The sequence below is a fragment of the Schistosoma mansoni genome, chromosome 4 (genome assembly GCF_000237925.1).
Source record: "Schistosoma mansoni strain Puerto Rico chromosome 4, complete genome".
Classification (NCBI taxonomy): domain Eukaryota; kingdom Metazoa; phylum Platyhelminthes; class Trematoda; order Strigeidida; family Schistosomatidae; genus Schistosoma; species Schistosoma mansoni.
The window spans coordinates 57386-81126 of NC_031498.1; the positions used below are offsets into that span (position 1 = coordinate 57386).

The window sequence follows — 23741 nt, forward strand, 5'->3', positions numbered from 1 at the left end:
GTCAATTGAAGCTAGACCACCATGGAAAACCTGGAAGCACTGGACGTCCGCTTCGTCCGATTGTGAGACTCCTTGGCAGTGCGCACCTACGATCCCGTAAGCGAGATTCGAATCCATGACCTATCAGTCTTAGGCGAGAGCGCTTAACCTCTAGACCACTGATCAGGCATCCAACAGTGTTAATGTCTAACTTCAACCAATCCACGAAATTGAGCAACCTGTCAGTTAGTAACTCATTGAAGACAATGGTGGACAGCCGTCCAGTGCTTCCAAGTTTTCCATGGTGGTCTAGCTTCAATTGACTCATGAATTCAACTACAAAATCTTGTAATTCTACAACAATTTGGAAGTGCTGCATTAGTGTGTGTGTATATACAAGAGAGAGAGAGAGAAATAGTATGACGAAACCAAAAGCATAGTAAATTACGTAATAAATCAACTAACAACATACATGGATTAATACTTGTCAGATTTAAGATTGAATTTAACCGTTTACTACACGCCACTTGATATAACCATACATACGCACTTGAAACGACACACTTACAAACTATCTCAAGTGAAACATACGAAAAACAGAAATGTCTCCAAGATATCATCTCAAAAATTTTCCTGTCAGTAAAACATTGTGGATAGAAAGAAGTAATGAAATAGATGGGGGGGGGAGAGTGTGTGTGTGTGGAAAATAGCAAGATGAATAATGTATATGAAAAAAAACGACTTGGGAAAAGCCTTGTTTGTTAACGCCAAGTGTTCTAAATATATCAACAAGAATGAAAAAAAAAAGATTACCAAAAAGAAAATCGTTTTGTTGATCAACTAACTAACGAAAGTTATATCTAAGCAAGATAAGTAAATGCGTGTAGATGAATATACATATGTATATACATCACATGATACACTGACTGACTGACATAAAGAAATAGCAAAAAAATACGAAGCAAAAACGGGTAGTTTTTAAAATTTCATTTTCCTTGAGAAATAGCTATTTTCCTCAATAGTACCCTTTTCCCTGTCATCGACACATACATAATCATCATTTGAAATTTATCTAATTTTATTTATTTCTATTCTATTGTACATGCCCCTGTCATTCTTATGTCAAAATGTCAATGAGTTTTCAAAAAAAAGAACATTAAAAAAGGAGGAAAAGAAACTGTCACTTTTACTCGTGTTTCTGTGTGTGTGGGGGGCATATGTGTTGTGTATGTATATGCCTCTTGCTCATTGTTTCTTCATAATTTCATTTGGTAATCAACAATTTTTTTTCTACTGTTGAAATCACGAAGTGATCTTAGCTAGACAACCATCGAAAATCTGGGCGTGATTTCAACAGTGAAAATACTATAATCTTCACAGTTTTTTTAAAAAATTAAACCGATTCTTAAATTCATTTAGTATTGTAGGCAAAGATGGATAGTGGCTAGCAGTAGAACCCAGTTTGACACGTGTTTCGTCCCATTTGGGACTCGTCAGCTGGATGCACCTGCCACATCTCACAGTTGATGTTCACTCTGGGACTCGAACCCAGTACCTTTCGCTTCAAACGCCATCGCGTTATCCTTTCAGCTACTGAGTCGTGATAGCCACTTGCTTGTGCAATGGGGTGAGGTTTAAATTCACTTGGTATTGCTTGTTTGAATCTTCCCATTAATGTGTTAGGACTGCAACTGGTCAGTCTCTAATTGGCATATGTGCATACTCTGCGTATTGCATCGATATAGCCTTCATTCACAAGCATTGTATACAAAGATGGATAGTAGTTGAGTGGATAACGCGATGGCGTTTGAAGTGAAAGGTAATGGGTTCGAGTCCCAGAGTGAACATCAACTCTGAGAGGTAGGTATATCCATCTGACGAGTCCCAAATAAGACGAGACGCGCGTCAAACTGGATTCCACTACCAGCCACTATCTATCTTTGCTAAACCGATTCTTGTTTATATTACTTAACATAATATCATGTTAACCATTTTTAAATCGTTCTTTCTGAGTACAACTTTGTAAGTATACACTAATGAAATGCTTTAAACTAAAATGAGAAATACATGGTCGCCTAAGTGCATCTGATGATAAAAATTAAGTTTGATAAGATGAAAATATTTGGAATAACTCATTGAGATTTATTCAAATTTCGATTATTTAAAACAGATGAAATATACTCATTGATAAATAAAATAAGACTGTTTGAAGCGAACGGTATTGGGTTTGAGCCCCAGAGTGAACATCAACTCTGAGATGCAGGTACAGTCCCAAATAGGACGAAACGTGAGTTCTGGATTCCACTACCAGCCACCATCCATCTTTACTTATAATGTTTGTGAATTAAGGCAATATCGAGGCGATTCGCACAGGATGCACATATACCAATAAGAGACTAATCAATTACAGTCCTAAACATCAATGGAAAGACTGAAACAACCAATACTAAAATGAATAAGATTGGTTCACCGAAAAATGATGTTTTCAATGAATTCATTGACCAAAACTATGCCATCATAAATATACACTTATTTTTTCAAAATAATAAGTGTATGAAACAATAATAGTGATAATTAAATTTTGTTAAATATGTTGGAAGTGGATAGGACATACATTAAGGAAATCACCGAACTGCATCATGAGGCAAGCCCTAACTTGGAATCCGTAAGGGAAGCGGAAAAGAGGAAGACCAAAGAACACATTACGCCGAGAAATAGAAGCAGATATGAAAAGGATGAATGTTAACTGGAAAGAACTGGAAAAGATTATCCAGGACAGAGTTGGATGGAGAATGCTGTTGGGCGACCTATGCTCCTCCACGAGGGGTAACAGGCGTAAGTAAGTATGTTAATTTAAAAGATTGTATAAAATAAATAGTTAATAATGTGGAACACAAATAGTGCAGAACAAAACATAGGGCACTGAATTAATAAAGGTTTAAAAATGATCAAGGTTCAAAGTAGAATAGACTATGAACTTACCGCACCTAAAGGCATTCCATTTAGACTGACTATATTGTGTAGGATACTTAGAGAACTGATCTTATGGAATAAGAATTAGCAATCTGCAATAGTACAACATTTTCTGAATTTCTTACTAATTATTTGCTAAACCTAAGAGTAAATTATTATTCTCTAAAACACTATTATCTAATAACATCATAGATTGATGTTATCCATCCATTTGGTAAACCGGTGAACTAAAACTAACTAGTTACTGTTTGGTATAAATGAAAGTGTAGTCATTCAAAAAGACTCACTATCATATATCATATGGTAAATTGTTTCACTTGGTTAGTCAATCAATCAGTCAGTTAAATGTAACTGCGTCAAACATGACAGAAATAGATTTTTACATTTGATTTTTAATTAATGATCACTTTAGTTGCTAAATATATGATAGTTCACTTAAGTGGTTAAGCCATAAAGCTATCAATTAATAGATAATATAATCAAATTTTGTCCTACATATTTTGGGTAGCTAGGTGGAAGTATCAACAAACATTACACAAATAATATAGCTCAAAGTCGATTACATAAACCTGTAATTGATAAATGAATTGTCAACAAATTGGAACGAGACAATACATCATCTAGATGTGAAGACTGGTATTCATGAGAGTATGATTAGTTCATGGCTTTTCGGCTCTGACATACTGTCTTCCAAGTTGCTCTAAGATATTGGTGCCAAACAAAATAAATCTCCCATCAATCGAAGACTGTATTCTTATGGAATTTTAGTTTTCGGGTAGAAATCGTAGACAAACATTCTAATTTAAAAATTAGTTATTTCGGTAATATCAAATTTTCTTAGCTAAACCAACTAGTCATGAGACTGTTATCATCCAGCGAGTAAACAATATAACTGATACAAGCTTCAAACAAGTTAGTTATCAAGACTTTCAAAACTTATCAACTAGTGCCCAAAAAGCAGAATGTCATTTGGTCAATTAAAAAAAGAAAATAGCGGGTCAAACTGGTTCCTGACCAATATTATTCACTATAAGACCATCATTAGATCAAATGATCTATCACTATGTTTATAGTTTATATTTGTACAGTTCATAACCTTTATTAAAATAATTTTCACCTAAATCGCTTATTAAATTCACGAGGAACTCAATACAATTAAAAGTTGATGAATGGATTTTTATGGAGATTTACTTAAGTCCTACATAGTTTTCATCGTAGAATGACCTAAACTGAGGTACCGTAAATGAATGGACTGCTATTTCGTCCTAGGTGATACTTCTCTTCAGGGTGCACCCTTAAACTCCTTAGGGATTGGATCAAGGATCTTCACCTATTGGATGATCGTCGTGATACTGATAAGGAGCTCCATACTATATATATATATATATATATCCGTATTATTGATTAAATGCTTAAGAGGTCGCAACTTTCTTTATTAACCCTTGTTGATATTTCTACTTATTAACCCTTGTTAATATTTCTACTAGTTTCTAACATTTGTGTTCAAAAATGTTATAGATCAAAAGGGGTTTTGTCGAGATTTCAGTATTTTCATAGTTGAAATCATTAGTCCACCATCCCGCACTCGCGAGATTCGAACCTAGTGCCTACCAGTCTCGCGCACTGCTGAGGAGTCCCATAATAAGACGAAACGGCCGTCCAGTGCTTCCAAGTTTTCCATGGTGGTCTACCTTCAATTGACTCATGATTTCAACTATGAAAAAATGTTAGTTCATGATAAGTAGTAGTAATTAGGTAGTCAGTCGTATTATGTATAAGTTAAATATACTCTATTTAAACTTTAAAAAGAACCAGAAGTAACCAGTGTAAATCAGACATTTTATTATTCATTTAGTCTACAAATTAAATAAACTATGAATTGAGTCTTACATGAATTAAACTGACATATTTCCAACTGTTTCACAACTTTTAGTGTCTTAGATAATCAAAAAACCAACATACACACACACAAGTGCAAGTACAAACACAATACTTTCGATTTTACCATCGTTGTTTTAGTTTCAAGAATGAAAATGAACTAACAAACAGGGATGGTGGGACAATGACAGACATCAAGAGAAAAGGGGAGAGTTGCCATCAAGACAGCATTTACTAAGTGTTAATATAATAACGTACACATTCAACTGTGTACACATCACATAATCTAGTGAAACTCATTCAAAAAATTGCCACACTATCAAAACCAAAAGTTAGTGGGAGTGTGTGTGAGAGGGAGAGAGAGAGAGTGAATCAAGACAAAGACATGTTTGACAAGTTTGGCACTTTCACAAAATGAAAATTCATACAATTGATAGAAAGAAAGCACCAGGAGGTAGAAACGTAACGAAACATTACACTTTATTAGGAGAGGGAGTAAGCGAGCGAACGAATAAGGAAAAGTTAAGTAAGTGATTCACATTTTTTCTATCGTATGACATACTGTCTTAAAACTACATTCACACATACATGCACATATATATTTAGAAAAGTTATTCAAATTTATTTTACCATCAGTAGTCTTGCTACGTGTCTAATTTGACCTGGCTTCTTGGATTATTTGTCTTCATGTAATATTTAATAATAATAATAATTTACAATTTAGTATAGGGATTTGTAGAGATTGTATTATTTTCACAGTTAAATACACGAGTTCACCAAAGTTAGATCACTGTTGGAAACCTGGAAGCACTGGACGACCGTCTCGTCCTATTATGTGACTCCTCATCAGCGCGCACCCACGATCCTGAAAGTGGGACTCGAACCCAGGACGTTCGGTCTTAACCTCTAGACAAGTGAGTCGGCCTCCAATGTGAGCGAATTCCTATACTGATAACAATCATGTGCTGAATTATGTCTGGATTCAAGATGTAACTCCTCAAGTTCTAATGAAGAGCAGCGAACCCGTGGAGTCCAATCCGCGTCCGGTGTGAGACAGTTATCCTCCGAAGACAATGGATGAAGGGTTTCACAAGATCATGAATCGATTGAAGTTAGACATTAACACCGTTGAATGCTGGATTAGTGGTCTAGAGGTTAAGCATTTGTGCGCAAGACTGAATGTATTAGGTCCGAGTCGCACTTGCAGGATTGTGGGTGCACGCTCCTGAGAAGTCACATAATAAGACGAGATGGTCGTTCAGGTTTCCAATAGTAGTCTAGCTTAGATCGACTCGTGATTTCAGCTGTGAGAATTCTCAATTCATTTATACGGATGAAAAATAAAAAACATACATAGTACTGTTGTATGTCGTTGATTTCATGAAGTTACTCGTCTAGATTTTGATTCTCAACAAATTTCTTATTCTATTAATCCTTTATATTTCTCATGGCAAATGCATAAATTTTATAGATAACAGTGGTATAGACGTACTTATTTAATATTTTCTTGCGGAATTTAAATTAATGTTGCACCTCCATTTAATTTAAAAATACAGTCATTATTTTCAAACCGTATTCGTTTAGTCTTTTTTCGACTACCATGGTTACCATTATTATTTCAAATCCTCTTCTATTCACCTCCCTATGTTGACGTTCTAAAGCTAAAATAACGTTACGCTCCTTTTTATTGGCCATGATTTGATATTGTTAAAAGTTTGAGGATGCACAAGTACTGGCCTCTTTCCCTCCAATAATCATCAGTTTTCCAATTGGAATCAGTGTTTAATGGAAAGCTGAATTCCAGTAAAAGTAATAGTCGTAATGTTTCTGGAATTATTGAAGTTGAAAATAGGCATATAGCCAGCGTCGTCAACACTCCTTTTGTAAATAACTAATTGGATACTGTTTACTAGTTGAATTATGAAATGTGTTTAAATCATTCGTTAATTTTTATGTTTTACTGTCAATATGAATATTATTACCAACCATCGGTCTTCATTAGATAGAGAGGTAGTTACTTTTAATTATTTATTTTGCACGTTCGCATGGTTATTTTTTTGCCATTTCGGTTAATTATTTTGTTCATAACTAATACTTTATCATGGTCACTAAAAACCCATGACTGCCAATTCGCTATCGCCTGTGGTATCCAATGTGACGGCTGCAAAGAGTGATTTCATGAATTCTGTATAGATATGACAGTGACTACTGACAATAGACCCAGCAAGCCAGGTTGCAAGTGGGTATATGGCTCATATGATATAAATCCCAAAGACATATTGAATAATACCATTAGCCTAGAAATTTATCACTTCTTTGAATGTATGTGTCTGATAGGTTTTATCATCAATTATATACCATATTAAACTAATAACCAACAGAATTCTACTTATGAATTAAGCGAATAACTTCACTATTCACTACCTTTTTCGTTCATTTTGAAAAAAATAATCTAAATACATTTACAATACAAGTGGAACAAATTTCATTATAGAAAATTGTATTATATACTGTAAGCAAAGATGGATAGTGGCTAGCAGTAGAATCCAGGACGCGCATTTCGTCCTATTTGGGACTCGTCACCTGGATGTACCTGTATCTCAGAGTTCATGTTCACTCTGGAACTCGAACCCTGTACCTTTCGCTTCAAACACCATCGCGTTATCCACTCAACTACTATCCATCTTTGCTTACAATGCTAGTGAATTAAAGCTATATCGACGCAATACACACAGTATGCACATATGCCAATTAGAGACTGACTAATTGCAGTCCTAACACATCAATGGGAAGATCCAAACAAACAATACTAAATGAATTTGTATCTTATATTGTTTGAACTTCATCAAAAATTTATTATCTACCAGCTTTCGTCTGTTTTCTTTATTAAACTAAAATCATGAGATCAACTAAATGAAAAACTCACTATCCACATAAATAAATTAAATGAAGGAACAACAGACCAATCGTATTGTTAGATCAACATTGTCAATTACTTAAATATATCCGAGTTATGCGCACATTTACATGTACAAAAATAGATATGCACACATATATGTAGACATTATAAAAAGTAGGCTAACATGTAAGACAGAGAGAGGGGGGAAATTTGGGATCCGATAAAGATTTATCCCAAAATACATAAATGATAGAAGTTTGTTTAATTATCACATTGCATTGTATGTAACTTCGTTTGTAAGAGTGAATAAAGTCTAATACAAAAATTACATGTATACATATAAATGTAATTTGGAAGCTGTCATATCTGACAGACGCTAAATACGCTTCATTTATGAATATAGTTCAATAATGTATGTGAGTAACAAGTAATATAGTAACTATCATGACTAACTGACTGATGAACTAGCTGCATAGTAGTTAAACAGGTAAGGAAGTAAGAATGAAACTAGGGGGGTAAATAAGTAGTAGGGAAAACAAAACAGCTGAACAACTATGCATGCATATGAAGTATCAATTTGTAAAAACAACCCAGCAATATTAGATGATAAATATTTGCTCAATCAATTACACTGTGTTTGGACAACACTATAGCTGTTGTTGATAGTGAAGATTACAGGGGTGACTACTACGGCTACATACACTACGAAAAAGGTAGGGAAAGCACCAAGAAAAAGGTTACTTAAATATAAAAACAGAAACCGTTAAACAGATGATAATAGTAAGGCATTTCTAAAAGAAAAAAATCATTAAGCCACTATCTTTCAATTTTCTATACATGTGTAATCGTTGTTCCGTTTGCAGACTAGGTGAACTCGTAATCGCTTCAAACATAGCATATATCGTTATTCTATTGTTAATACTTATTTAGTTTTTTTTTTAAGAAACCTACCTAACCAATATAAAATCAAACTCTCGTCAAAAATAGAATGCCACATATAAATGAGCAGTAGGTATGCATTAATTCTTGATTACAACGAAATTCAACCATCTCCGTTACCGCATACTGACAATTATTGTGTGATTTCTAGTGACTACTTTTGAGGGGTGATTTCAAGAGTTCGAATGAGAAGCCGTACCCAATGGAACTAAACTATGTCGACAGTGATGAAGATACCTACCGAAGAAAATGAAAGATGGTCACTCACTATCAAGGACTGGTTTAAGTTAGACTCGGCTCAGTGGTCTTGAAGTTAAGAATGCTTCCAGGTTGTCGATGGTCATCTAGCTTCGAGCTGTTTGTGATCTAAATGAAATTCTTATTTTATTTATTTCCCCATTTTTTCACTTAAAATAAATTAATCAACCGAAATATAGAAAACGCATCTATTTCTTTACTTTTATTCTGTTGTTCACTTATATAGTAGGGAAAAAGAAGTTTATTACTCTGAGTATGTACTTTTGAATGTCAGTATTAATTGTCTGATGGCGGAAATACTTCTTAATGGTTCAGTAGTTCAATATTTTTTCAATGTCACTTATACATAACCTAGCGAGCCAAAACTCCCAGTAGTTTAAGTGAAATGACGGATTATAGAACATTTTAAAAATCATATACAATAGATTGATCTTTCTTTATTGTATTTCTTCTTTACTGAAGTCTAAAGATTTATTCATGCATAAAAACATTCATCATTTTGTAATGAACCTCAATGGTGCATACTATATGCTTACCAGCATGGATTCCAGTATTTATTCAGAGTTTACATATTTACTACTTATATGTTATCATTTAAAAAATAAAGAAAAAACTTTTTTTTTACCTACTGTACCAGATGTAATGAGTAGTATTAGTTCGATTGAGTTTAAGTTTGGTAGGAAATAAATGCATATTTGGGCATGAGGTATTCATTGTACCATACATATTATGTAAGAGATTATTTATGAATACATTTCCGTAGATATATATTCATTAAAATAATCACTAGGACAAGTTATAAGATTACTATCATGTATATATTTTGAAATTATACAATCCTACAAAAAGCCATAATAACAATGATAATATTGAGAGTATGAGCAAAAAGTATCCATATCATCATAACATTCTCTCTCTCTTTCTCTCTTTTATTTCCTATCAACATCTATATTAAAAGTAATATAACTAATCATAATAGATTTATGAATAATGTTAATGATGAATTAGATTGGTAAATAAATATGTAAGTAAGCATGTATATGAATAGGTAGATAGGTGAATGGTATAATGGTGATAATATAGATATATCAGTAGAATAAAGAAAGAAAGAATAGATATATCAATGAATATAACTTGTATAAAGTCATACATGAACATATGTATAATAACACTATAATAAAACTAATACATTAATATAAGATTTATAAAGGATATATATATCTTATCTGATAAGCTATGCTCCTGAATGATTCTTTTCTAAAAAGCTGAATCGAGCAATCATTAGGTATTGGGGGGAAAAGAAAGATTGATAATCATAATAATATATACATGTAAATAAATGAATTCTCATTTATAAGTATCTGGATGTGAGTGTGTGTGCAAGGGAATATAAAGTAACATAAACAAAGAGAGGAACACAAGCAAGTGGCTATCAGGACTCAGTGACCGAGTGGATAACGCGATGGCGTTTGAAGCGAAAAGTAATGGGTTCGAGTTCCAGAGTGAACATCAACTCTGAGATGCAGGTACATACAGCTGACGAGTCCCAAATAGGACGAAACGCGCGTCAAACTGGAATCCACTGCTAGCCACTATCCATCTCTGCTTACCATGCTTGTGAATTAAGGCTATATTGAGGCAATACGCACAGTATGCACATATGCCAATTAGAGACTGACCAGTTGCAGTCCTAAAAACATCAATGGGAAGATTCAAACAAACAATACCAAGTGAATTTATACTTTTATATAATTTAATAAATACTCTATCAAATTCACAAAAAATAAAGAATAAGGAAATTTCTGATGATTGAACTCTAAATCGAATAATCACCTATTGATTATGTACATTAACTATTGAACAATCATGCAGGATGATTAAAATAATTGTTCAACTTGATTTTTTTTGGGAGGGGAATTTCCAAAAATGAGATCAGTTTAGAGTGAATACGGTTGATAAATAAATATTGTATTGTTTAGAACTTGGTTTTTTTTTTAATTATATACACTGATTATAATGTTTAAATCATCAATAGGAAACAAATTTGTTGTAGCAACATTTTGTAAACAAGATTCATGATTAGGATAACAATGAATCTGAACGTCTGCCAAATGAATACTCAGATGATATTACAAATTAGGTATTCTCACTTGCGATATATACACATGTATACTTATTTGTCCTATCAACAGTTGAACTGAGAACATAGAAGCCTAATTTTATGAAATTCAAGGTATGTCACTTTTATCTTGTTCAAAATACTTTTCATTTTGAAGTATTATACTTGCTCGGTTCTCACCTTCACTATGTAAAACATTCATCGAAGTTAAGTTCTTTAGTTACATTATTGTTTCACTTGTCATCTTCACATTCTCAAAATGCTAGGCACGTATGACTATTTTACATTCTGAGAAATTTCATGTAGGTGAATAGATCTGGTGAGTAGGGAGAGTGATCTGCACTGGTGACAGAATATTGGGATCAAGAACCAATGCTTAGATTGACATATTTATTGGAAACATACTGTTACAAAATGAAGTCATTACTTCAAATAAAAAATCTTATAGTGAATAACTTATATTTTAAACAAAGATTATACATTCCATATCTGATAAACAGTTTAATCTAAATTAACTATTTCTATGAATCCGGTATTGATCTTGTTGTGCTAACGAGGTATGGCAACTTGGACCGATGCATAAATGTGCCTGGTCCTACGTTGTAGCTGACTGACTGAAACAGTTTAATCGTTTAGTTTAGAATATTCAGTTTTCTTATATGAACAAACCATTCTTCTAAAGGGTCTTATGTCAGTTACATATAGGAAATATTCTGTTTTTTTCCACCTGTATTATTCTTTGGTTATTCGATTGTTTAATTTAATCTCTCTTAATTGTATGGTATTCTAATTTAAAATTATTGTATACATCATGACTAATTTCAACAATATTGTTACCACCGTTTTTGTTTTTGTTGTTATTGTTGTTATAGCAATCAACGATTAATTTTTGAATGAGCGCAAATTAAACGAGTTCATGGTACATGTGTTAAAGAAATAAAGTATTCTCCCCATCTAAATGTAAATTGTTACTCTAGGACTGGCCTGTGTCAACACCTGAACTAAGGATAGGGAGTGAAGTAGTCGAACGCGTCGACAACTTCACTTATCTTGGAAGTCTGATCAGCCTTAATGGGTTGGTGTCCGACAAAATCTCAGCACGGATTCCAAAAGCTCGTTTGGCTTTTGCCAACTTACGTCACCTATGGCGAAGACCAGATATCCGTCTATCAATTAAGGCACGAGTATACTGCGCAGCAGTTCGTTCTGTTCTACTTTAACGAATATAACGAATATTATTTTTACATCCATTTCTTTTAAAATAAGAGATGGATTTTTTGAATCATTTTTTTTGATAATGAATTGAAAAATATGAATGAAAAAATAAACAACAACATACCATCTGTTAAAACCCTTCAAAAATTTCAACTATTGGTTATTATTATCAGAAGGGGTTTTGTGGAGATTTTAGTAATTTTTTATAGAGTTGAGATCATGAGTCAGTTGAAGCTATACCACCATGGAAAACATGGAAGCACTGGACGGCCGTTTCGTCCTATTATGGGACTCCTCAATTAATTTATAATATAAATAGATAATGTTTCTAAATAACTAAGTCAATCATACAATATTCAGTCCATTGTAGCAGCGTCATATGGTCATATCATGCATAAAATGAAGAGTTTTAATTTTGTATACATATCGTAGCCTTATAATTCACTCATATAATTATGTGTCATGAATCTGAAAGCATTCTGTGGTGTGTATCAAATGTGAAGGATTCAACGAATAGTGATGAAGACTTCAGACTACAGTTGATCACTCAGTCATAAATAATGTAAAATCCGGGATTGATATGTACCAACCAAAATTATTTTATTTCACATAAGCATTACAAGAGAAGAAATCATTAGAAAAGAAAGCAAACTAACAGTATCCATCAAATATAGTTTAAAAGAAACAAACGAGATTGAAGAGTAAATGATAAAACTCAAAATCTAACGAAGAATAATTCACTAAAACTTTTGTTCATTATGATATTTGTTTAAATTATATAGTTACTAAGATATAACTAAAAAGTAATCAAAAGTAAATAAGTGTGTAATTGTATGCGTCGAGATGGTGTTTTTAGTTGAGTGTTTGAATGAGAGATGAGTCTTCATCGAGCGTCTGTTTTGTCATCTCTCTCTCTCCTTTAAGTTGAATTGCATTCAATCAGAGTGTATGTTTGTCCGAGTAGACGAATTTAGTTGTGACTAGTATCAGAGGATGTTACATAGTGTCTACAGGAGATATTTAACAATATTACTAGTAGGGAAAAAAAGCAGTTTACTTCACTTCCCAACAAAAACTCTGCATTCATAACAACCAATGAAATAAATTCATTTAGTGTTGTTTGTTTGAATCTTCCCATCGATGTGTTAGGACTGCAACTGGTCAGTCTCTAATTGGCATATGTGCATACTGTGCGTATTGCTTCGATATAGCCTTAATTCACAAGCATAGGACGAAACGCGCGTCCTGTATTCCACTGCTAGCCACTATCCATCTCTGCTTAACCAATGAAATACTTTTATAATTAAAAAAACAGAAAATTCAACTTATATTAATTTAAATAAATCGTTTAAGGTTTCTAAGAAATACATAAATATAGACTTACATTTGACAGTCAACCGAAATTGTCTTGTAATCATTGGTGGGATTTGATGATAATTGTTCATTGTTGCTCCTCCTCCTCCTCCCCCTCCAGATGTAGTTATTCTTGTTCTTACAGTACATTGATATTCTCCGTTATGATCTAAAGTCAGTTTATCAATACGTAGTTGTGATTCATGAAATTGACTTAAATCAAACTTATTATTAACATTATCATAATTGTTATGAGAAACTGTACTAACCACAGACGGTGTTCGAACTAGAAGACGTTGTCTATGAATAATAGTATTCGATACATCTGATCCACTATTGCTCACTTGTTTAACAGATCGTAAATTATTATTATTTATGTTATTGTTAGTATTACTAATAAATTCCCACTGATAAATTAAGTTGTCCAATGAACCATCAGTTCCAGTCATAACAGCATCACAATCAAAAATAATATGATCACCCCATGATTTGGTTGGATTCAATTCTCTATCTGTCAAACTTGTCAAAAAACATGGTCCTGTAAAAAAAAAGATATGATTTATAAGAAAAGCATGAGTAATCGTATAAATAGTTCGTAACAAAAGGGAGAAGATCACAATTTTCGGTGTAAATGAAAAACATTTAAATAATAGTTTGATATTAGCTATCATTAAGCATTGATATCACCTGGAGAAGGATCATTGAAAAGCAGGGATACTAGAAAGCTGTTCAATTTTAGTTTGGGATACCTCAGTAGTGTACACTTACGAACACGTTAAAGACTATAATCAGTACACTTAGATATCAAAGCGACTACGTTGCTATCAGCCCATTGTGTTGAAATCCATCCATCCAAATTCACTCTCAAAAATTAGGACGATAAGACTGACTAATGTTGGACAGTTATTCGATCGTTTTCCAGCTGTCATCAGTCCATGATGATAACTCATTTTATTATTGATTTAGGATTGAAATCAATCAGAATTACTTTATTATACGTACGTTTCATATTTTATTCTTCTAGTCACCTTCTTTTCTCTTAACAAAAACCTTTAACCTTTGTTCAGCATTGAAATCATTTATCTCTCAGTTCTTGTTTAAAACATATCAGTTGATGCATCTCTAAATGGGATTTCTGAATGCTTTACGTTTACACATAATAAATAAGATTAATAATTAAATGATCGATTTCGAATGAACAAACGTTCCAGTATCAAAACGAGGTAGCATGTTAAACATTAGGATTACAATATTCAACAGATTAAGAGCACCAATAATTGACTTTATTTTACTTTCAGTAAATTTATCCTCAATTCCATTTTACCTAATGAAAGACCTAATTCAATAAATTCAGCAGAAAATTGGGTTTTCTCCAATGAAGTGTTGACGAAACCCATCTACATGCATTGGAAAGAAAAAGGAATCAATCGAGTGTATTTGCCTTATGCCCCAAATGCCCTGGTACGGCCGAGAATAGGGAGAGTACGCTCTCCCTCTCCAAATGCTTTCACATGACCCCGTGTATATAGCCGCTGTCAGGGAAGTCCTACACACTGCCTTCTCGTGGCACCGGTGTTGTTTACGAAATTGGGAGGACGAAAAGCGAATGTCCGGTGCTTTAACCGGATCGGTGGACACGGATAGTTCACCTAGGGGAGTTGAAAAGCCCTCATTCCAAACCAATGCTGCACATGCGCTCCAGTATCCTGAGGGAACAAATGGCGTATGAATCAATCGTTGGTCACCGGCTACCATGGGACTGCATCTCCTTACGATGCTCCACTACCTTGTGGGTCAGACAATTAGGTCAAAAGCTCCGGATGTGGTCCCCTAAGAAAAACACCTGCTTCAGTTTGGGCATCTGGGCAGTATCATAGCCCTCACACAAATCTCATTTGATTTGTGTGACGCATATGTATCTGGTGCTTCCTTGTACCAATATCTATGTGTTTAAATAAATAAATAAATTTGCCTCACCTAATATCTAACGAACAACTTACTTGAGTTAATGGACAACAAACTCAAGTGATCCAATACAATTTTCATTTTTGAATGCGTCCATTAACAGATTAGTGTCATTATTTTACTTAGAATAAGCTCAAAAGGAAAAGACGCTTAATTTTACTTGTGTATGTATAGGTATGCATGTGTGTGGATTATGAAATAAACCGATGAAGAAAAAACAACATTCACATTCGGAAAAGAAGAATGAATGTCCTTTTTTCTTACTAGGAGAGCATATTTGAAAGTTTACGATGATTAATTGCTGAGTAGTTACCAATGTTATGTTTATCTAGTTCTAATAGTGCTGATAAAATACTATCGATCAAATTACAATGTAGCCACTAATCTGAGTGACTTAATATCACACACACGATGATCAGGTGTTAGATGGTTGAAGGTTAGCCAAGAGGGCCATTTTCCAAACTTGCTAAAAACATGTGACAAAACAACAATATCAAGACAAATATGCCAAAACAGACTGAACAGTTGCAGTTCTGAACATCAAAGAAGGGAATATCCTCAGGAATTCACCAATATATTTGCTATAATGATTTCAGTATTTCAAAAATAATATAAATTACTAAAACAGTGAACCAAAACCAAATTAGAATAAACAATTTATTTCATTGTGGATAACTATGAAAAAAGATTTTAAAGGTACTTATTTGATGTCATTTATACTACAGTAGATGTTGGTTAGTTCAGTAGGGATGTAGTAATAAAATGTATACCCTGTTCAATGAGTATAATGTTAAGATATAATTTCTGAATTTAAACATCAAATGATTATTTCATAAGTCCAACTTCAACACAGCCGTTCAGACAGGAATTTTAGTACTAAGTGTAATAAGTGTAATACCAAATAGCACTGGTTTACTGATACATTATGTTCGTAAAAAAATTTAACGTAATGAGTTCATGATTAATTACAATAATTTGTAAAATAAACCTTTTAGAGTATTACTCATTATACTTTTAAGTAGCACGAAATAAAATGGATAAAAACTACCACACTGGAGAATTATTAGTCTTTATTTTACACATATGTATGCCCTGAATAATCGTAATTGCTAATTGTAACCATAGTCCCAAAGAAGAAAAGAGGACCGATAGTGCGCAGAGGAGTAGAAAAGACGAGATAAAAGCAGCGAAGAGCAAAGAAGGAAAGAAAAGAAGCAGATAAAAGGAGGACTTGGTCAAGATAATTGCAAACAAAGTTCAAAAGAGATAAATGTGTGCAGAAACCGATCGGATCAACTTTGGGACTAAAACATAGACATAAACAGACAATCATCTGAGGGAGAAGAAGAAGACGATGAATTAAATAACAAAAAAAACAACACTCAAAAGAATTTAGGTCTCCACATCGTTTTTGTATATTTGCGGATAGCAATGATAGTAATGAAAATAACAAATTTAGGCAAAAGAAGCTTCATATGGATGAATGCAAAAAAGATTTTCCTTTCTAGGAAAATCTAATAAATTTACTCTATAATCTATCCACCTACAAACCTACCTACCTACCTAATTACACTGATAATTATGCAATAATTGGAAATTCTTCTCAAGACAAAAAAAATGAACAAAAAACAACAGCAACAATAATATAATCCATAAGCTAAGAAGAAGAAGAAAGACGAAAATAAAACGAATGTTAAATTGATACAGAAAAAATGAGTAAAGTCTAGTTTGTACAATTTGTTACTAGTTAGTAATTGTTTTATTCAACCATGCGAGAGAGATAAGGGGAAACAAGAAAATTGAATAAATGAGTTTGTTTTACAAAGGAAATTATCATATACAACCATATATATATATAAAAGAGAATATACATTTGTATGTATGAGCAAGGGTGAATATTAACTAAAGACTAAGATTTTCTATAAACTGAATACGTGAACTTTGGTGTTGATTTTCATCACAAACTGGTGGCCGTCTTGAAAATTATTGAAAATTGAACAGTGTTAGATTAACGATTACCTCGTAGTTTGGGTATTCCTCAAAATTGTACACTCATAACCCCGCAACATACTACTAATTGACTGTAGTTGGAATATGAAAACGTCAGTCTAAAAATGCTTTGTTCTCATTTAGACAAAGTTCTCCTGTTTTCAATCCCCTAACTAGTCGTCAATGCAGTTGGGTAAAGAATCATGCATATCTACCCAGTGCTCCTAGGTTTACAAAGATCTCGATACTGAAGTCGGTCCGTGGATAAAATGATTTTCATAAGTCATCCAGCTATAGAATACCATATAATTGAATCTCTTTAAGGCATCCCTTCTTAGTATATATCATTATTATTAGTACAAGAATTACTTACCTTTGACAACTAATATACTATCATGTGGACTGCGCTGATTATATGACGACAGAATTAATTAAAAGGTCTGATGTATTTTATCATTTGACAGCATAAAAATCACTTCTAGGTGACTTGATACAACTCGTTGTACTCAGAACGAAATGACTGTTTTTCATATCACTATTTTCATTTAAAAGTACAATTCCAATTGGGATTTCTCTTCATTTCTATTTTTAACTGTAATCCCATAATTGAGGTTTAAGGTTCTACACTGGTTGACCCACACCTAGCTTAAAATAGCCTAAGTATAATTTTCTTCATCGAGTAACGTCAGATATGCAAAACCAGAGGTTACTAAACGGTTGTTATTTGTTTTCACTTGGGACTCTGAGTCAGTGTATACCCATTACCCTACCCAGAACTGGGCCGATTATGTGGTCTTCAGGTTATTAAACGAGCTCAATTTCGTTAGACCACTGGATCAAAATCCAACAGTTCACATTTTAAATTCAATCAGTTTTTGATATACAGGTGTTATACCTATTAAAAGACCTAAGGATCTCAAGTTCGACCAGTGTGAAGTCGTGTATGCACGAAGTTGAATGAAACACCTGTCTACAACTTTTTAATTTTCCATGGTTCACTATATGATGTTAGCCTACTAAAGTAATTACTCTTCATCCTTTACAAAAGAACCTTACACAAAAGAATGAAATCAATAACTGGAGACGAATTTGAGTGATCTAAACATTGAGTGGGTGGAGGGTGACTATCAAGTAAAGTACACTTTAATAAATAAGTAAACACGCTATAATATTTACACTATGTGATAAGTCGAACCAGATGGAAATTATTTCTTAATAAACAAATCTCGTTTGCTAATAAATGGGACTTAGTTACAATCACACCATTGATGAACAATGTTGTACAACCATATTTACCTAACATCACATCAGATAATAAACAGACAATCTAGACAAAGAACAAATAAACAAATAGACATTCTATATAAGACAAATATGGTATAGTAAACAAGAAATATGAATAAAAACACTCTCTTCTCTCTCCCTCTCTCTATATATCTCTAGTTCTGGTTCTTTATCGTTCTCACCTTCATATCACTAACATAGCTGCTGCTGATGATGAAACAGACAGAATGCGTGTTTTAGTTTTCAAAATAATGGTAATTAATATTTTCTAATGAGTAATCATAAATGGGGACTCAGTAATTCTCTTCTCCTTTTTTACAAAAAGGGTGATGTATCCGACTATTCTATGGAGTTGTTTTCCTTTTACAATATAATAAGTCTTATAACATCTGGGTTTTATTTATTTACAAGTATAAATAATTAATCTTTCGTTTGTTTTCTGGTATTCAAGTCTCTATCCTCTTCTTTTTCATTTTTAGTTTGCATTCAGATTATTATGTAAGATAGAGTAGCTTGATGAGGTCAGTAAGAATGGTAATTCTGAATGACCTAAGCGTATAGTTCAATCCAGTCTGTGTTTATGTATGTATGTAGTGTATATGCATGTATGATGATGGCTGTAATGTAGATACAACAAGAAAAGAAATGCCAACGGGTATGTATTCAATTAATAATCAATTGGGTTCAAGCGATATATAAATAAACGAATAAGGTAGATAGAATGTACAGTTATTAAATTTGAAATCTTGGGAAAAATTTATAGCTCAGATGGATGGTCTTAATGGCGATATATTTGCTACCCTGGATGGTTTGTCGTGAAGAACACACGGAAAACCAGAACAAGGATTCTGGAACATTTTGAGGACCAATTTTGCTTACAAACCAATCCGACTATTTCATTCTTTTTTAATTCAGACCGAACGACAAAATAGATAAAGTGGACAAATCTAATATAATTTACAAAAAAATTGCATCAGCTGTGAGAAACACTACGTCAGATAAAGTGAACACCCACATAATATATCCAACATGAATACAGGTTGGCAGTGAAGCTATATGATATGTCATCACTGATATCAATGTATATAGACAACTATGGAGACAAATTCGATTAGGAAAAGATTAAAACTCTGGATTGAGGAAATTCTAAGAATGTTAGAGGATTTTTAGAAATATGTTAATCAATCAATAGACCCATCTATATTCATCCAGTCTATTAACCTATATAAAAAGGTCATTTAGAGGTTAGAGGTCAACTTAATGAGACACTGAATAGGAATTAAAGCAACCAGTGGCAAAAAAGCCTTCAAGATGAAATGACGTAACGCTTGTAGAATAACTAAAGGGTTAACTTCTACAGGGAATAGGCTCTGTTGATGCTGATAAACATAACAATTAAAGCACCTAAACTCATAAAACACAACACCGAAATACTTAAATTGTGAATGATTTCGCTTATCAAACTACATTAGTTTTGGAGTTGTTCAGTGCTAATTTATCAATGCGTAGTCGTAACTCTATAGTGGATAGAATTCGAAAAATTAGGGTTTCACAGAGAGCAAAATTATAGTTTACTTGCAGGGTAGAAATAAAACGTATGCCAATTTGTGATGAAAGTTACCTTCAACACTGTATGAAGTATTTACACAAAACTGCACAAATTAAATATCTTATTATCTGAAAGATATCAATATTAGACAGGGATAGTGATCAAGAATTCCGCCTGTAGCTCTTCTAGAGCGACTGCCGGTCCCAAGCCCGGGTATAGGAGAAGGTTGGGCATGGGGTTAACGATCCCATCCCGTAGAAAACTAACTCGCTAAAAAACGCTAACCAGAAAAAACAATTCAAACCATTTAAACTCTGACCTAGGAGTTGAAGGAAGAGTTATGACGTCTCATGATGAAAGCCGAGATTTTTCGGAAGTCATGAGGCCGATGCACCTTCTAACAATCAGAGCAACAAGTTTTATAGGTACATGGAACGTCCGAACAATGTGGGAGACCGGGAAGATCAGTCAAATAGCAATGGAAATGAGGAGATACAAATTGGCAGTACTCGGGATCAGCGAAACCTATTGGACACAAACTGGACAATAGAGGATAGGTAGGGGAGAGATGCTGCTGTACTCTGCTCGCGAAGGGGAAAATGCTCCACACACTCAGGGAGTTGTTCTGATGCTGTCCAGAAAAGTATGAAATGCATTTGTAGGATGGGAATCTCATGGATCCAGGATTGTTTGACTGTGTGGACCGGAGAGCATTATGGAAAATTCTACGACACTATGGAGCTCCTCAGAAGATTGTCAACATTATCAAGAACCCATACGACAAACTACAGTGCAAAGTCGTGCATGGAAGACAGCTGACAGATGCATTTCCAGTAAGGACCTGAGTCAGACAAGGCTGTTTACTCTCCCCCACCTTCTTTCTTCTGGTGATTGACTGAATTATGGAGATTTCGACATCTGCGGGGAACCACGGAATACAATGGACATCTCAGAAGCAATTAGATGATTCTGACTTCGCAGATGACCCAGCCCTCCTATCTCATACACACGAAAAAATTCAGACGAAGACGTCAAATGTAGCAGCAGCCTCTGCATCAATAGACCTCAACATACACAAAGGAAAAAGCAAGATTTTCAAATGCAACACGGAGAACACTAACCCAGTCACACTTAATGGCGAAACTTTGAAATGGGTGGAAAAATTAACGTACCTGGGAAGCATCATTGATAAACAAGGAGGATCGGATGCAGATGTAAAGGCGAGGATTGGCAAAGCAATAGCAGCACTTCTACAATTGAAGAACATATGCAACTCAAAACAACTGTCAACTAATTTCAAAGTGAGAATCTTTAATACGAACGTCAAGACAGTCCTACTGTATGGAGCTGAAACGTGGAGAACTACTACATCCATCGTCAAGAAGGTAGAAGTATTTATAAACAGTTGCAAAATACTCAACATCAGCAACAGCCTTCTGCGAGAGAGGACAAACCAGTTTTCAGTTGAAGAGGAAATTAGGGAAAGATGTTAAAAGTGTATCGGACATACTTTAAGGAAATCACCGAACTGCATCATGAGGCAATCCCTAACTTGGAATCCTGAAGGGAAGCGGAAAAGAGGAAGGCCAAAGAACACATTACGCTGGGAAATAGAAGCAGATATGAAAAGGATGAATGTTAACTGGAAAGAAGTGGAAAGGATTACCCAGAACAGGGTTGGATAGAGAATACTGGTGTGCGGCCTATGCTCCTCCACGAGGGGTAACAGGCGTAAGTAAGTATAGTGATCAAGGTTGAAAAGCTAGATGTTGATGAAGTTGGAGTCATTACCGCTCCACCTCCCTGCTTACCTACAGATAAGAATCACCTCTATATACCACCGACCTGGTTATATATTATAATTTCAAGTAGGATTTCTATTTTTCAGGATTACTAGAAGTCCCGTAGATGGTTGCAAATAGTAAGCATTGATAAGATGTTTTGTTTGAACGACCAATTCATTGTCTGTTCATTTAGAGTAAAAAGCTAAACACTTATCGGAAAGCTGAATCTGGCACTTAAAAATATGTGGGATATTCTGTTCAGAAAAGACCTATTTCTTCAATTAGTTTAGTTTTAAGATAATTTCATAATTCTTATTCTGTTTCAGTTTTTGTCAATCATGATGAAGTTGAGAACAATGGGGCGAAGGAATAAAAAGAGCCACCCCACTCCAAAAGGATCTCAACTGATTCGGCCTTATCACTAGTTTAGTAATGTACATAAATTCTGTTTTGTAGAGAGTCCTTATAATTCACATTTCTTAAATGCCAGCTCACGATCAAAAATTACACACTTTAGTACTCAATGAGGCTAAGTGGCTACACAATGATTTCATCTCAAATAATCATCATCATCATCACGTTCACCTAGATAATCAAATCGATGAAATAAAAGACAATCGAAAAGTAATTAAATAAGAAGAATGAAAAGATAAGTGGAGTGATAGATGAAAATTACCATTTGTTTATATTCCAGTACACACAAACACGTATACAGTACAAATAGTCTACAATAGTTTTTTTATATTAATGAGTTAAGTAGTGTGTGTGTGTGTACGTTTATATACTTGGAACCATAAGAAAAAACTCGCATTTGTGGAGAGGTCTATAAAGGTACGCACACATGTGCACACGCTCATACAACAAAAGGAGATAACGAGATAGTTCATTGCGTGAGATGAAGATATGGGAGAATGGTCGAAAAAGTGTAGAAAGAAGTGAGAGTGAGTAGGGTGTTAGGAGGAAAAATTTGAAACATAATTTAGTGAGATAAAAACAAATAATGAATGGATGGGAAAGGAAAGAGGTGAACAGAGCAATGAGACTGATTTGAGTTAGTCTAGTGAGAACAGACTCGAAAAAAATGAGGAAGAACAAAACTGAGTACATTATTAGTGATTGTGTTTATGCGACTTGTGGTTTAGCAGTTGATTAATAATAATAATAATTAAATAAGAAATAATCGCTTATTGTTTATTAGACACTTTATAATAAAAGATCGAATTTAATTCCATAGAAGCTGATTGAGACAAAAATCTCTTAGCTGTTGGTATTCATCGGTAGGGTTTACTGATTTTTCAGCTTTGACATTTGGAATTATATTGATCATTCATTCATTAAATTATTTTTCATAGTTGAAAGCGTGAGTCAATTGAAGCTAGATCACCATGGAAAACCTGGAGGTACTGCACGGCCGTTTCGTTCTATTATGATACCCCTTATCTGTGAGCTTCCACGATCTCGCCCCGCGAGAGAGATTCCAACACTGGACCCCCAAGTCTCGATCCAGAACCTTTATGCGATACCCCACTGAGTGGGTTGCCACCCCACGGATTTGAT

At 34.0% G+C, this 23741-nt stretch overlaps 1 protein-coding gene and 1 non-coding gene across 2 annotated transcripts in view; both read right to left on the bottom strand.

The window, feature by feature from the left end:
- Smp_036020 (hypothetical protein) overlaps window positions 1-23741 on the bottom strand; it is a gene marked incomplete at its 3' end in the record, with an annotated part of 77210 nt that overhangs the window by 17551 nt on the left and 35918 nt on the right. Inside the window, exon 4 of the mRNA XM_018796458.1 lies at window positions 13645-14151. Coding sequence (XP_018651598.1) covers window positions 13645-14151 — 507 coding nt within the window. The remainder of the gene's footprint in view (window positions 1-13644; window positions 14152-23741) is intronic.
- Window positions 1510-1576, bottom strand: Smp_tRNA_01322_Gln_TTG.1.1. Its single transcript has one exon. It is a non-coding gene (tRNA).